Source organism: Tiliqua scincoides, chromosome 1 (assembly GCF_035046505.1).
Source record: "Tiliqua scincoides isolate rTilSci1 chromosome 1, rTilSci1.hap2, whole genome shotgun sequence".
NCBI lineage: Eukaryota > Metazoa > Chordata > Lepidosauria > Squamata > Scincidae > Tiliqua > Tiliqua scincoides.
The window spans coordinates 105,740,344-105,755,591 of NC_089821.1; the positions used below are offsets into that span (position 1 = coordinate 105,740,344).

The 15,248-nt window shown below is 43.3% G+C and overlaps 1 protein-coding gene across 3 annotated transcripts in view; it reads right to left on the minus strand.

Moving 5' to 3' along the window:
• Positions 1–7,973: 7,973 nt before the first annotated feature.
• Positions 7,974–15,248, minus strand: part of METTL8 (methyltransferase 8, tRNA N3-cytidine) — a 39,792-nt gene continuing 32,517 nt past the window's right edge. For all 3 annotated transcript variants that reach the window (XM_066634723.1, XM_066634724.1, XM_066634722.1), the window contains exons 9-10: positions 15,139–15,204; positions 7,974–12,037 (exon numbers count right to left, since the gene is read on the minus strand). In XM_066634723.1, the coding sequence (XP_066490820.1) occupies positions 11,847–12,037; positions 15,139–15,204 (257 nt within the window). In that variant the 3' untranslated portion in view covers positions 7,974–11,846. The remainder of the gene's footprint in view (positions 12,038–15,138; positions 15,205–15,248) is intronic.

Here is a 15,248-nt window from a genome sequence, read left to right on the forward strand (position 1 = left end):
ACTAAATCCAAACTCATAAAAAACATGCTGTCAAGAACTGCCAGAGAATTTCGAGAGCCCTTTTGACAATGTTGGGTGATATTTAGCAATGCTTAGCAAAAATACAGGTGGGGCTCTTTATCCGCTGGTTTGGAACCTGTGGATTTGACTTGGTGTGGGTGCAGGACTCACACTGGAGGGCTTCACCTGACCTTCTGGACACAACTGTTAGCTTCTTCCAGTTGTTCCAGGAGGCTTTCTGAGGCCTGGGGAGGCCAGGCATGGCATCTCCAGGCCTCAGAACACTCCAGACACAACCAGAAGGTGTTTCCACTCACATCCAGAGGTACTTTGATGGCCTCCACCAGCACATTCCATTATCCGTGGAGGGGTTTGGGAAGAGATCCCCCACGAATACTAAGAGCCAACCTATAAATCCTTAGTTTCAATGTTAGAGCCCTCTATTGAAGAATATATGTCAACTCTTCTTTGTGATAACTGTCCTACACAGTTCTACTTCTATGTATGGGTTCCTAACCCAGTAAATAAATCAGACAATCCATAGCGAGAAGCAGAATTTCTCTATATTCTGTCTGGGTAACTTGATGGTATATTTCTAGATTTCCATTTGAGGCATGATTGGTTTGTCAGTTAATCTAAGGATTTTTGTCCCTGCATGCTGGTGCTGAAAAATGTCAGGTACTGTAGGTATGCCAACGTAACACACTCATTTGTGAGCAAGCCGAAAAACTCAACAATATTTTCCTCAAGTAAAGACATGCAGTTTTCATTTTGTAGTTCATAAATGCAGTTCAATACCTTTCCCCTAGAAAGCCATCTCAATTCTGCATATAAAAGGGGCAGAATCCATAATTCTATCAAGTTTTGTAAAAAAAAATGCATGACTTGAATAGGCTTTTTCTCGTGCAGTTTACGACTTGCACAACTTAAATTCAAAACTATTTTTAAATCATGCTCTATTGCTTTAGCAATGCAAGTTCCTCAATGCAGAGAACTGGAATTGTAATGACACTTCCATAGAGTAGCAGTCTGCTCCCTATCCTCCAAGAAATGCCCACATCTACCCGCAATCCAGGAGACCAAAGACTACCAGTGAGTACAGACAGTGCCAAGCAAGATTGATTAATGAACTCAGTAGAAGGCAGCTTCATAAGCTCATTAATATATATATATATATATATATATATATATATATATATATATATATATATATATATAATGCTCAGCTGTTCATAGCACCTTCAGTACATTATTAGTTTTCGCATATTTATACCACCCTTCCTCCAAGGAGCTCAGGGTGGCATACATCGTTCATTCCCTTCTTTTTTGTTCTCACAACCTTCTTGGAGGCTTTCCTGTGGAGCCTCAAGATGCTATTATTATATCAGTCTTCTGAGTCCAGGTCTTTCAAATACTGGATATTGTGGGTTTTTATGCTGGTGAGATTTTATGGGTTCTGACCCTTGTTACCAAATGCTACTGGTTTTGGATTTTTTTTTTTTTACTGTGATATCTTAGTGTTGTCGTATTGTTTGAGATTTAATGTTTGTGATTTTTTCATATGTAAGCCGCCTTGGATGCCAGCATGTGGCAGCGTGTGGTTGGTCTGTGGAACTCTTTGCCACAGGATGTGGTGATGGCGACTGGCCTGGACACCTTTAAAAGGGGATTGGACAAGTTTCTGGAGGAAAAATCCATTACGGGGTACAAGCCATAATGTGTATGCGCAACCTCCTGATTTTAGAAATGGGTTATGTCAGAATACCAGATGCAAGGGAGGGCACCAGGATGCAGGTCTCTTGTTATCTGGTGTGCTCCTTGGGGCATTTGGTGGGCCGCTGTGAGATACAGGAAGCTGGACTAGATGGGCCTATGGCCTGATCCAGTGGGGCTGTTTTTATATTCTTATGCCATTCAGGGAGATAAAGCAAGGTATAAACAAACAAACCCACCCTTTGAGGTAGTGAATAGTAGGTAAGGCTGAGACATAGTGCAAAGTCACCCAAGAAGCTTCATGGCTTAGCGGGGATTTGAATCTGGATCTTCCAGGTCTAAGTCCAATTCCCAAACCAGTAGGCCAATTTGTTGTGGTATAGTCCACCACACTTAAATACCTGTGCACATAGTCAATTCCCTGGATGTATATGATCTGCATGTCTCAGAGCATACCCAATTACACTCCATTTCCTTCTTCTATCCTAGAGGCAATGCTGCTGTTTTAAACAGTTGGATGGAGCAAATGTCAGCTGGAAAAGAGGGGAAACTGGAGTATACCCTTTGGTGATGATACCACTGCCTCTCCTAAAAGAACTGGGAGAACAGTGCTACAGCACTATTATACCCCTAGGAGCTCCCTCAACCCCCCAGTTAAAAAACATTGTACTAGAAGTAGGGAACGAACTAGAGGAAAACAGGCTCATTTTACTTTGTTAAATACCATGGAAGGTGCAACATGTGACTACTCATCAGCATGGCTGTCTTCTGAATTTTCTTTTGCTTGCCCTCATTTGCTTTTAAAGCCAGCTGAAGTACCAAAAAAAGAAAACCAAAGTTTAAAAAGGGGGCCTGGTTAAAAACATTGATTTCTAATAAAAATCGAGCACAAACTTTGTTGCTAGCGATTCCTCCCTCTGTGTGACAGAGAGCCCTGGTTTAAAAATAAACATGCTTTCACACTTGAGTAGCTGTAGTTTGGTGCACTTTCAATCCATGGATTTTTTGTGGGTTTTTTTGCTCACAAATAAGTAATATAGTTTGTGCACCATTGGTTTGTTTTCATGTAGAATTAAGACATACCTTAATCTGGAGGTGGATGAGCTCCCTCAGGTATGTTTTGGCCTGGAAATTGGAAGCAAAAGTGGAGAATGCTTTGGGAACAAGAAACTCTCTCCATCACCTAACAATTTGCTTATAATTGCTGCCATCCCATGAGCCCCAGCAGCATTTCACATCTCAAGGAGGGAAAGAGTAAGACCTTCTGTCAGCGGTGTTTCTGCCAGTAGTGTAGCTAAAAGGGGGCATTCCAGGCAGCAATGGTAACATGCAGGAGATGCTGTTTGCAAAGCACCTGTGCATTGCCGTCACTGCCTGGAATGACTGACAGCAAGTGGGTCACTTACATGGCATGTTGCAGTCCCTGAAGTACTTACTGTTCCCCACTCCATCTACAATACTAGTTTCTGTGTGTGTGTTTAAAAAAAAAACTTTATATTAAAAATTACAGAGTACAAAATACAGAATATCAACAGTCACAGAAAAACCATCTGGCCTAATTGTGCACTGCCATAAAGTACAAACCAATACCTAACGGTTTCTATTTCTCAAAGAAATGTTTGGTATATCAATTTCTGTTTACAAGCTCCATTATTTTATTCATGTGAGCACTGATCATCCAACATTTTCCATGGACATAAAGCCGATTTCCAACTTGTGCTCAATTTTTGTAGCAGTCAAAAGATTAATAATTGCCATCTCATATTGACACTCCTGGGGGGCTGGGGATAAGAATAGGCCCTCAGTTTGGCTGTACTTGTCGTAACAGGCGACTAAACAGCCGCCGGGTAGATGGGACTCGTTAGCCTGGGAAGGCAGCTCATCTGAGAGAAGGAAAACTCTGATCCCAAACCTCCACTGCCTTGTGGCTACATCCAGATATGGAAAAGGCTTCAGGAGTCAACCTCGAGGCAAAATCCGGAGCCGGAGTCCCTGAGGCAGTTCATGGCTGAACACAGTCACGTTCTGGCAACTCCTGCAACGCTGCTGGAACCAACCGTATTGGCTTCTGCCTTTCCACTGGACAATTTCAGCAACGCGGAGGGGGGGGATTTGCTGCATGGGTAACAGCCTATCCTTCATACCTACTTTACCCAGGCTTCACGCACTGGAGAGGACACCCAGAACCACTATTACCAGATACCACAGTCTTCCAAGACTGAAGGATGCCAACATTGACATTCCCTGAAATACACCCAATATTAGTACATCAAGGGTCAAATTCCATTCTATAACACACATATTTTGTATTTATATAAGTTTGTTTGGACTTTAGAAAAATAAAAAGTTGGGAGAAAATCTTGTAAAATATTATTTTGTGGGAAACAATCTAGGATTCAGTTAAATTACTTTGCAAGGATCATCCTCTAATGGGATTCTAGCATATCTACTCCAGATATACTGTATTATGAGGCTCAGTGAAGATCAATTGTGAAGATCAGTTTGTGAAGATCAGTTAGTATGTACCAGCAGGAAAGTAAAGAGTTAATATACCTTGAAATATACTTCCTGAAGCTAAAGTTATAGAGAAGAAAAAAAACATGATCCCTTCCCAAATTCTAATATTCCAGTTTACATACATACATAAGACCATTATTGGCATAGATGAGGGGTGCCCAAACCCCAGCCCTGGGGCTACTTGCAGCCCTCGAGGACTCCCAATCCAGCCCGCTGGGAGCCCCCAGTCACTAATAAGCTTTGGCCCTCTGGAGACTTGCTGGAGCCTGTGCTGGCCCAATGCAACTGCTCTCAGCATGATGGTCAACTGATGATGTTCGACCTCCCATGTGAGCCGTGGGACAAGGGCTTCCTCCACTGCTTGCTGTTTCATATTTGTGATGCAGCAGTGGCAGCAAAGGCTGGCCTAGCTTTGTGCGAGGCCTTTTATAGGCCATGAGCTATTGCAAGACCTTCATTCATTCATATAAGTTCCATCTGTAATGTATTCATTTATGTAAATTTATTCAAATTTGAAATGTAAATTAACTTTTTTTCCTGGCCCCCTAACACTCTAACACAGAGAGATGATGTGGCTCTCCTGCCAAAAAGTTTGGACACCCATAGCATAGATAAAGGAAATGTAATTAAAAAAAACACACACACAGCAAAAAACAAACAATAAAGTAAAACAATCATATTCATCCATTACCCCCCCCCTCACTGTAAAGTAAGAGAAGACCCAAAATTCCATCCCTCCAATAACCCAGAGACTAAGGGCCCAATCCTATCCAACTTTCCAGCACTGGTATAGCCGCAATGCAGCCCCGAAGTAATAGGACAAATGTTCCCTTACTTTGAGGAGGCCTCTGTGACTACCTCCCCACCAAAGGGTGCAGCACATGCCCCATTGGCATGGCTGCACCAGCACTGGAAAATTTGATAGGATTGGGCCCAAAGTTAGCAACCTTGTTGAGAGAGCTGGATATTCCAGTTTAACTACAGGAGTGTTTTGAGACCCAGATACTTCAGTATTAGCCCCAGTAGCAAGACTGAAACAAAATAATTTGAGGACATTCTCACAGTGGGATGAGCTTGATGATTACTGGGCTGGAAATCTTGCCAACACCAACAGGATTTATTCCCAGAGAGGAACTTACAATTTTAATGGCTCAACTGGTGCAATTCATGGGTTCAGTATTTATTTGCTTGAAGAATTTATATCACACCTTTCTCTCACACTCAAGGCGGCTTACAGAATAAAAACATATACTAATTAAATTTAAAAAATTAGACATAAAAACAATGAAAACATTGAAACAGAACAAACCCCAGGATCACACAATTATTAAAATTACATCTCATTAAAACTCCAGTCCATACTGTGATTAAAAAGACTTGCTAAATAAAAAAGGTCTTTTTTTTTTTTTTAAAAGGTCTTAAGGTCTTATAACCTTATATAAAAAGGTTAGAACATCAGGTCATCCAAGGTTTAAGTATTTGTGACTTAGACAACCTGCCAAAATTGAGCTTTTTTTAACAGCCCAATCCTAACCAATGCCAGAGCCAATAGCATGGGCATCCTATGCTGGAAGCCCCACCATATCCCAACGAATAGTGCAAGGCAGGGGCTGCTAGCAGGTACAAACAGGGAAGTAACATGAGAAACAAGGCAGAGAGGGAAAGGATGTGGCACCAGAGCAGGGACTGAGCTATGCCAGCGCAGTGGCTGCCCAGAGACCAGGGTGTACCTGTGTTGCGACTGCTGGGCAACCAAGGCTGAATATCCTTGGAAGCCTGAGTACACCCGCACCAGTGTGAGTGCACTCAGTGCACAGTGCACCAGGCAACCAAAGCTGCAATTCCGTACACACCAACCCAGGAATAAGCCCCATTGGTCACAATGCGACTTACTACTGAGTAGATACATATTACTCTACGGGCTGCCAGACAGGCCATCAAGGTCGAACACAGCACATCTGAGGAGACATGCACTGGAGCGGGAGAACACCACTGCAGCAGACCCCTGGATGGCACAGCTACTTGTGTCCACAGGTACACCTGCCACACCATAGGTGTGCAACACCCATTTTCTATGCATGCAAGCTGCACAGAAGTGATGTGGACAGACAAGGCAGTGCAGGCAGGCAAGCCTCAAAGCGGGCCTATTCAACCTGGCCCCACATACCCACCACATAACCAGGGGAGGGGGTGGGCAGTTGTGCTCAATGTAGCCCTTAGCCACAGGGCTGGGGTTGATGGTCTTTTTGGGGTTGGGTGGCCCCTCCTGCCTCTACCGCTCCCCCCACAATCCCCTGGGGAGGCACCTAAGTGGGCTGGGTGGCCGGGTGGATCTAAGGCCCCTGGAGCAGCTGTTGGGTTAGGCCTGAGGCCCACAGTGGTTGGGCATCCCTCCTGTAGCCACCCCCCCCGGACACCCTCCTGAAGGGCTGGGGCCCTCACGCTCTCTCCAGGAGACACGGAACCTGCAGAATGAAAAGGCACAGGGTTGGCACCATGGGTTGTGCTGCCACCCCCACAATGTGTACTGCTGCTGGTGTCCATGCCAGGTGACTGGGATGGTGGCAACATTGGCTCCTGCCCACTGCCTTGATGAATACCCGACAGCCTCTGGCAGCCAGTGGCTTCTAAACAGCAATTTTCTGTTAGAAGAGTGTGATGTCCAGGGCCTAGAAGAGGGGGGTAAAAGGGGTAATTTGTACGTGGGCTCAGGGTCAAAAGGGGGCTCAGGAACCAAAGAAGGGGCCCCAGAAATTTCCTGGGATCTTACATTTTCCTGTCTACTCAGACTTGTGGCCTGCACGGGATGCTGGGAATACTACCATGAGCATGTGGCTGCAGCTACCATAATTACTGGCAAGCCATATATGCTGGGCCGAGGAATGTATACATGACACTCTTTAACAGTGTCAAATCTGGGAGAAAACTGGTGTGCTACACTAGCTCTTTGGCTTGTGGATCTGTTTACTCCAATGAAGGAGTGTATAGGAGCTCAGAGACACAGTTGCAAGATTACACCTGCTGCAGAAGAAAGTTTTGGTACACACAGGACACTTTCCATTCTAGTGTGAACCTAAATATGATGATGCTAATTTTCTGCATGATTTTCTATATTTAAAAGATTTCAGACTCTTAGGAGTGGGTTTGGTTAAACTTAGGAGTGTGTAACTCCTGATGCCACAGGTGTGTAGACTTGGGCCCCAAAGACTTTTCCAGCTATCTCCACCCTCCCCCCCCCCAGTTTTGCCACTCTAGCCCTATTCAGCTCACCCGTCACCACACTTCCCCACTGTTTCACCCCTCCCCCTTGCAAAGGGGCCAAAAAGAAACTTCGTACCCCAATAAAATTCCTCTCAGAGGTCCTGATGATATCACACGATTTTGATGTCATTGTGCCTTACCATGGCACACTCCTGCCTTCTGTGGCATAACAACACTGAGTGACTATGGAGCATCATCATCTAATCAAATATTCTCACCCCAGCACTGTCTGTTCTAGTGGCTGTCTGCTGGTATTCATTTGCATCTTTTTAGATTGTGAGCCTTTTTGGGACAGGGAGCCATTTAGTTATTTGATTTTTCTCTGTAAACAGCTTTGTGAACTTTTAGTTGAAAAGCGGTATACATAAATACTGTTAATAATAATAATAATATTCTGGAGACCTCCCATTTGGAAAAATGAGGCTTTACTATATTTAACATTCTCTGTTCTCTTGGTGTTATTATTAAGGACATGAAGGACCTGAGGGATTACATCTTTTATTGTTGGACTGATAAAGACATACTCTTACTGTGAATACATAATATTCTTCTAAATACTGGAACAGATTAAATGACAATAGGGAGTTAACTGACAATATTATTAATATATTAAATAATTAACCAGCAATATCTGACCAAGTGATTAGAATGCTGATTTTAGCCATAGCCCACATATTAGCCTGAGAACTGAGGCAAGCTATGCCCTTGAACTCTGAAGAGCATGAACTGCATATATTTCTGAAGTGAAATTCTGCTTCCCCAAGAGCAGTTAAGTAGGAAAAAACCCCAACTAACACCCACCTTACTCTAAATATATGCTTAATCTACACTGAACTATCATTTCAGTGGAACTGAACATGTCCACAGCACAGCAAAATATGCATGTTTCAGAGAAAGGAAAGACATGTAAATCTTGCTAGAGAGTTTGTTTGTTGATGCTCAAATGAAGGCATATACAAAAACCATAACCACCACAGGACGTGCCGTGTCATGTCTCTCCATCTACCACATTTCCTGCAGAAACAACAGGCATGTTCATCCATCAGAGGCCACAGATTGCATACATTAACCTTTCTTCTTGTTATTTCATAACATCACCTCTGCAGTCCTACTCACAATGCAAGCAAGCATGTTTGTATTCCTTAAAAAAAAAATCTGTTAAGAGTAACATAACAGTATTGAAATGAAAATCCTGAAGACTGCAAAATTTGGAATCAAAATCTCCATCAAGCATTACATGGAGCATAAGATCTGAACCTTAGCTAATTTAAGGCACAATCCTAACCCCTTATGTCAGTGCTTTCCAGCACTGACATAAGGGCAATGCAGCTCTGAGGTAAGGGAACAAATATTCCCTTACTTTGAGGAGGCCTCCATGAGTGACACCCAACTGCAGGATGCAGCACATGTCCCATTGGTACCACTATGCCAGTGCTGGAAAGCACTGACATAATGGGTTAGGATTGCGCCCTTAATCCTGCAACATACATAAACAATAGTGGCAAAGTAGGCAGCTAGTTGGGTTTGGATATGAGATTTGGGAAACTCTTTTTCTTAGATATGAAGATCATTAGGTGGTCTTGAACAACACACTGTTTTTTTCCACTTAACCTACTTCACAGGGTTGCTTGTGTGGGGAAAAAAATGGAGCTGCAAGTTGACAAACAAAACAAAGAGATTTCAAGTTGCTACCAAACTCTTTTCCCCTAATCTGGAGATTTAAGCAACACAGGCAGGTTCTCTATACATATTCACATTGCAAGATATATCAGAGTTGTCAGACAGACAGGATATCCTAACAGTGTGGAGGGGGAAATTGTGGTAGAGGTTCACTCTTTTTGTCTCACCTGCAACCACACAAAAGATAATCCAGACTCTGCATAGCTTGTTTACAGTCAATGTGGACTATTGTGTTACATATCACGTCACTGATAAATAGGCTGATCCCATTGTTGTTTAATCAGAACAAGTCCCGCTAAGTCCGGTGCTTTTCAACCTCTTCATAAATGACCTGGAAACAGGGTTGAGCAGTGAGGTGGCTAAGTTTGCAGATGACACCAAATTTTTCCGAGTGGTGAAAACCAGAACTAATTGTGAGGAGCTTAGATCTCTCCAAACTGGCAGAATGGGCAGCAAAATGGCAGATGCGTTTCAATGTAAGTAAGTGTAAAGTCACGCACATTGGGACAAAAAAATCAAAACTTCACATATAGGCTAATGGGTTCAGAACTGTCTGAGACAGATCAAGAGAGAGAGATCTTGGGGTGGTGGTGGTGGACAGGCCGATGAAAGTGTTGACCCAATGTGTGGTGGCAGTGAAGAAGGCCAATTCTATGCTTGGGATCATTAGAAAAAGTATTGAGAAAAAAACAGCTAATATTATAATGCCGTTGTACAAATCAATGGTAAGGCCATACCTGGAGTATTGCGTCCAGTTCTGGTTGCCACATCTCAAAAAAGACATAGTGTAAATGGAAAAAGTGCAAAAGAGAGAGACTAAGATGATTACTGGGCTGGGGCACCTTCCTTATGAGGAAAGGCTACAGCTTTTGGGCCTCTTCAGCCTAGAAGAGAGACGCCTGAGGGGGGGACATGATTGAGACATACAATATTATGCATGGGAAGGATAAAGTGGATAGAGAGATGCTCTTTACACTCTCACATAACACCAGAACCAGGGGACATCCACTAAAATTGAGTGTTGGGAGAGTTAGGACAGACAAAAGAAAATATTTATTTACTCAGCGTGTGGTTGGTCTGTGGAACTCCTTGCCACAGGATGTGGTGATGGCGTCTGGCCTGGACGCCTTTAAAAGGGGATTGGACAAGTTTCTGGAGGAAAAATCTATTACGGGTTACAAGCCATGATGTGTATGTGCAACCTCCTGATTTTAGAAAACGGCTATGTCAGAATGCCAGATGCAAGGGAGGGCACCAGAATGCAGGTCTCTTGTTATCTGGTGTGCTCCCTGGGGCATTTGGTGGGCCGCTGTGAGATACAGGAAGCTGGACTAGATGGGCCTATGGCCTGACCCAGTGGGGCTGTTCTTAGGTTCAATAAGACTCATTCCTAAGCTGAAAGCATGAATAGGATTGCAGACTAAAATCCATATAGACACACCACCCTCTGCAAGGTTCTTTAAAACCTGCTATCTTCAGTTTGTAATCTGGTGGAAATATTTTGTAATCAGTTTGCAATATTGGTGGAAAATATTTGTACATTATGATAATCAATTGGACAGGAATATGTACAATAGCTGCCGCCACATGATGCCTTTGTGGCATTGCTCTCTGATTTTTAACCCAAACAATAGGAAGTAGTACTGGGGAACTTGCTAAGTAGAAAGACATACATAGACTGCCATTACATAGATTGCAATTCTATGTAATTTTTTTAAAATTTTAGATTATTGTAACGCGCTTTATGTGGGGCTGCCCCTGAAGATGGTTCGGAAACTGCAATTAGTGCAGAATGCGGCGGCCCGTGTGGTCACTGGAGCTAGGCGGTTTGACTCTGTCAGCCCGCTTCTCCGGGGGCTACATTGGCTGCCCATTCGTTTCCGGGCCCAATTCAAGGTGCTGGTTTTGACCTTTAAAGCCCTATACTGCTCTGGGCCAGGCTATCTTAGAGATCGCCTACTCCCATACAATCTGGCTCGTCCTCTCAGGTCATCAGAGAAGGCCTTTTTACAAGTGCCGCCGCCTAAGGAGGTACATGGGGCGGTGGCAAGAAATAGGGCCTTCTCAGTAGTGGCACCAACGTTGTGGAACTCCCTTCCCCTTGACTTGAGAATGGCTCCCTCTCTGGAGACCTTTTGGCGAGGCCTGAAGACCTTGTTGTTTAATCAAGCCTTCTGACTTCATGGCCTTTTTAACATCTTTTATACATCTTTTAGTTGCTTTTTACAGGCTTGATTCCTCTAAGTACTGCTGTTTTATGCTCTTTTATTCTGACTTTTATCTGACTACTGTTTTCATGGGTTCTGCTAATGAGTTTTTTAATGTGTTTTTATCTGTTTGTGAAATTATGTTTTAATTTGTTTTATATGTTGTTAGCCGCCCTGGGACCCTTTGGTGAGAAGGGCGGGATAGAAATAAAGTTTTATTATTATTATTATTATTATTAAAACTCCTCCAGGTATCAGAAGGGGATCACCACATGATGCAGGAGCTACTGTTCATTTTAAAACGTCAGAATCATTGGCTGTTCAGAGTCAGTCATATTTTTCTGGATCATGGCTGTGTTTTTCAGTTCAGGCCAGGATGGGATTAAAGGGCAAGAAAGATAATTGCTGTACAAAAGTCCACCTGGCGAGCCATCATCTCGGGTCATTCTGGAGAAAAGCATGCTCAGACTAAGTACAGTGTTTATCTGGAAGTGCTTCTTCCCTAGTCTGAGTCAGTGGCAACAGCTGCTTTTGGAACTTGCTTTGTATCCAAACACGGTGCATCTTCACTTTTTTCTTCCTGTTTACTTGCAAACGTCGATCAAGCAGATTCTGCACTTCAGTTAAGCCAGCTGAAGAAAAAACCTGATGTATTTCATCTGCATTTGTGAATAAAAAACAGTGTTACAAGAATTAATTGGCACATTATAGACACAGGTACAGGACTTAGAAAAAAGCTGCTAATTGAGACCATGGGCTGGATGCAAAAACCACCACTACATAGGTCAAGGCAGATTAACCAAGAATTTCCATTGAGATTAAGCACTGCATCCCTAGGAACTCCCTGCACAGCAGGTGTACCTGATTTTGTGAGGACTGGGGAGCACAGCACATTTATTTTTCATTGTCTTCTTTCCAAAAGAACACCAAAAAACAATGCCATCACTAAGTAGTGAGCAAGAGCCACCTGGATACCCAGTCACCTTGTGCAGTACTGGAGAGGATAGGACCTTCCAAGTAGCTCTCTAGGGTCCTATGCAGAGATCCTTCCTAGCCCTGCCACCCAAGGCATTTTGACTAAACCCAAGAACTAAATGATCTGCTGAAGCACCTGCTCCATCACCCGATTGCTCCTCTTTTGCATCCAGATTTAATGCCCTCCCCAATTCCGTTAAGTTCTGTAGTGTCACAGACAAGGCATAGATGAGATGCTCATTACACAGAAATGTCAGTTTCTGGTAGAGACAAGCTTTGAATTGCAGTGACAGTCAATCTTCGTTCCTACTTTTTGGAATGATCAGTGCTCTAAATCAGGTGTAAATCTTCCAGGTCAGCACGAGGGAAGAATTTTTCTTTGCTCTGAAACCCAAGTCCCACATCTTACAGCAGCAAAGAACCAGCCCCACAGATGCTGACATACTAGGATACCTTCATTCCAACACAAAGCTCTGTTGAATAACAGATGCTTTCTTAAGTTTCTACAGATGAGGTAGGACTGAGATCAAGTTATTGCTTGCCCCTATATGGGCAACTCCATTGGGCAGTCCCAAAGCCCAACTCCAGGCAAGACTGTACCATCAAATCCCTGCAGGACTGTATAGCCTCTTTAGATATTCAAATGATGAACAGGGCAGAGATATGTAGCACCACCCAATCTGCCTAGTTCTGGATGTCACTTCACGGTTCAGCAGTACAACCCTCCACTTGTCATGCTGCAGTTGAAGAAACCGCACCTACTTCAGCACTTAACTGAAGTGCAGAATTCCAAAATCCCTTATTCATGGGGACTAGGTATCCATTTCTCTTATCTTAGCCATACTATCATTTCTCAAATTTATGAGCACCACCACATCACATCAGAAACAGAACAACAAGCCTTTTCTTGCTGTTCCAACCATCAAGCACCAGTACATATCTTCAAAGTGGGGGGAGGGGGAACTCTTCATGGCACCACATGAATTTCATTAGAGTTCAGAATCTCATGCCTGGTGTACAAAATTCATCAGTCACACTGAAGTTGAAAGCACTCTCTCGCAGTTACTTGTTGTCGTCTTCCCCCCCTTCCCTTACTTTCACAGTTAACATCAAATATTATGGGAAGCAAATGTTTGGTCACATCTCAGATTCCAACGAAAAGTCCTTTGTAGGGTTTTGTTTTTTAAAAAAAGCTTGTTTGGCAAGCCTCAGCTAATTCAGAGTACTAAATTATAAAATACAGCAGATAGAAACTGTGACAGGACTCCAGAGAACAAAAGAGGCCTCATGCAACTCAGAAACCTCTCCCTCACCAACGCCAACATCCACATGCCACTTCTAAGGCTTGAGACTTAAAGGTTATAAGACAGAGCCATAAGAAGCAACAAGACCTGAGGTAATTTCACACAGAACTGAAAAACAACAACACCACTCTCAATTATGCGCTGGGTTACAGCTTTTTCCTGTCTGAAACCATAATTAACTCTATTCTAGAGGGAGATTCCTCCAAATATACGTTTCTATCAAAAGTGCTAATTCTTATAGGGGTATTTTTTAAAATAATTTTTTAATTTGAACTACCAATTGGTCTTCACGCTATTTATATTTCACTTTTCAAGTTCATAAATCAGTTTACAGACTGACAGCCCAATCCTATCCAACTTTCCAGCACTGGTACAAACACAATGCAGCCCCAGGGTAAGGGAACAAATGTTCACAGACCTTAAAGAGGCCTCTGTGACTGGACCCCAACACAGGGAGCAGTACATACCCCATAGGTACAGCAGCACCGGCACTGGAAAATTGGATAGGATTGGGCTGAAAATCAAGTAATTTAATGACTCCGTCTCAAAAGGGCTCATAATTTAGAGATGCAGGAAATACACCAGCAAGCAGTCACTAGGACTGTGTTGGGGTGAATAACAGTAACTCTCCAGCTATTAAAGAAGAGGCTTTTTAAAATGGTGCCTCTTTGCCCAGTTAGCAGGGTTCAACTGCGTTATTGTGTCTGGTAGGAAATGGTTTCTGCAAGATACCACATCTATTGGGGTTACAATGAACACACGCACGCGCACGTGCACTCACTGACTCAGGCATTGAGTGTCCAGAACCAGAAACAGCATTATATCTTAACTGAGAATTTGTTTTCAACATATCTTACACTATGGGCGCAATCCTAACCCCTTATGTCAGTGCTTTCCAGCACTGGCATAGCAGTGCCAATGGGACATGTGCTGCATCCTGCAGTTGGGTGTCACTCACGGAGGCCTCCTCAAAGTAATAATAATAATAACTCTGTATTTATATACCGCCTTTCTGGTCATCTGATTACTCCTCTGACTTTATTCAAGGCGGTTTACATAGGCAGGCGTTTCTAAATCCCTCAAGGGGATTTTTTTAATCATAGAGGCTCTCTCTTTCAAGAACCAACAACATTTCAGAATGGATCTTCCTGGTTTGGTCTTGCTTCTGGCCTCCAGTTCTCCCATACAGGCTGACAAGCTGCTCCATCTCTCACATGGAGGGCAGCCAAGACGCTTCTTGCTCACACCCAGAGCAGGTGGAATGTTTGTTCCCTTACCTCAGAGCTGCACATTGCCCTTATGTCAGTGCTGGAAAGGTGGAAAAATGAACATAATGACTTTGTTCTCTTTTCAGGCTTTGTCTTTACTAAGCAGCAAAAACTTTTGCATCAAAGTAGTTCTGAAAAGTTAAATATTCCATCAGCAACCGTAGTAGAAAGCAGCACCCCTCCCTCATCCTGCCATGGTGCCAGGCCCAGTACCTTTTGTAAAGAAATAAGCTCTGGTGCCATTGCCTCGTACGTAGAAATTCTCTGACAAGCAGCAGCCTGTGAGGGAAAAGGCAAAAAAGATTATGCTATCCCTCTTGAAG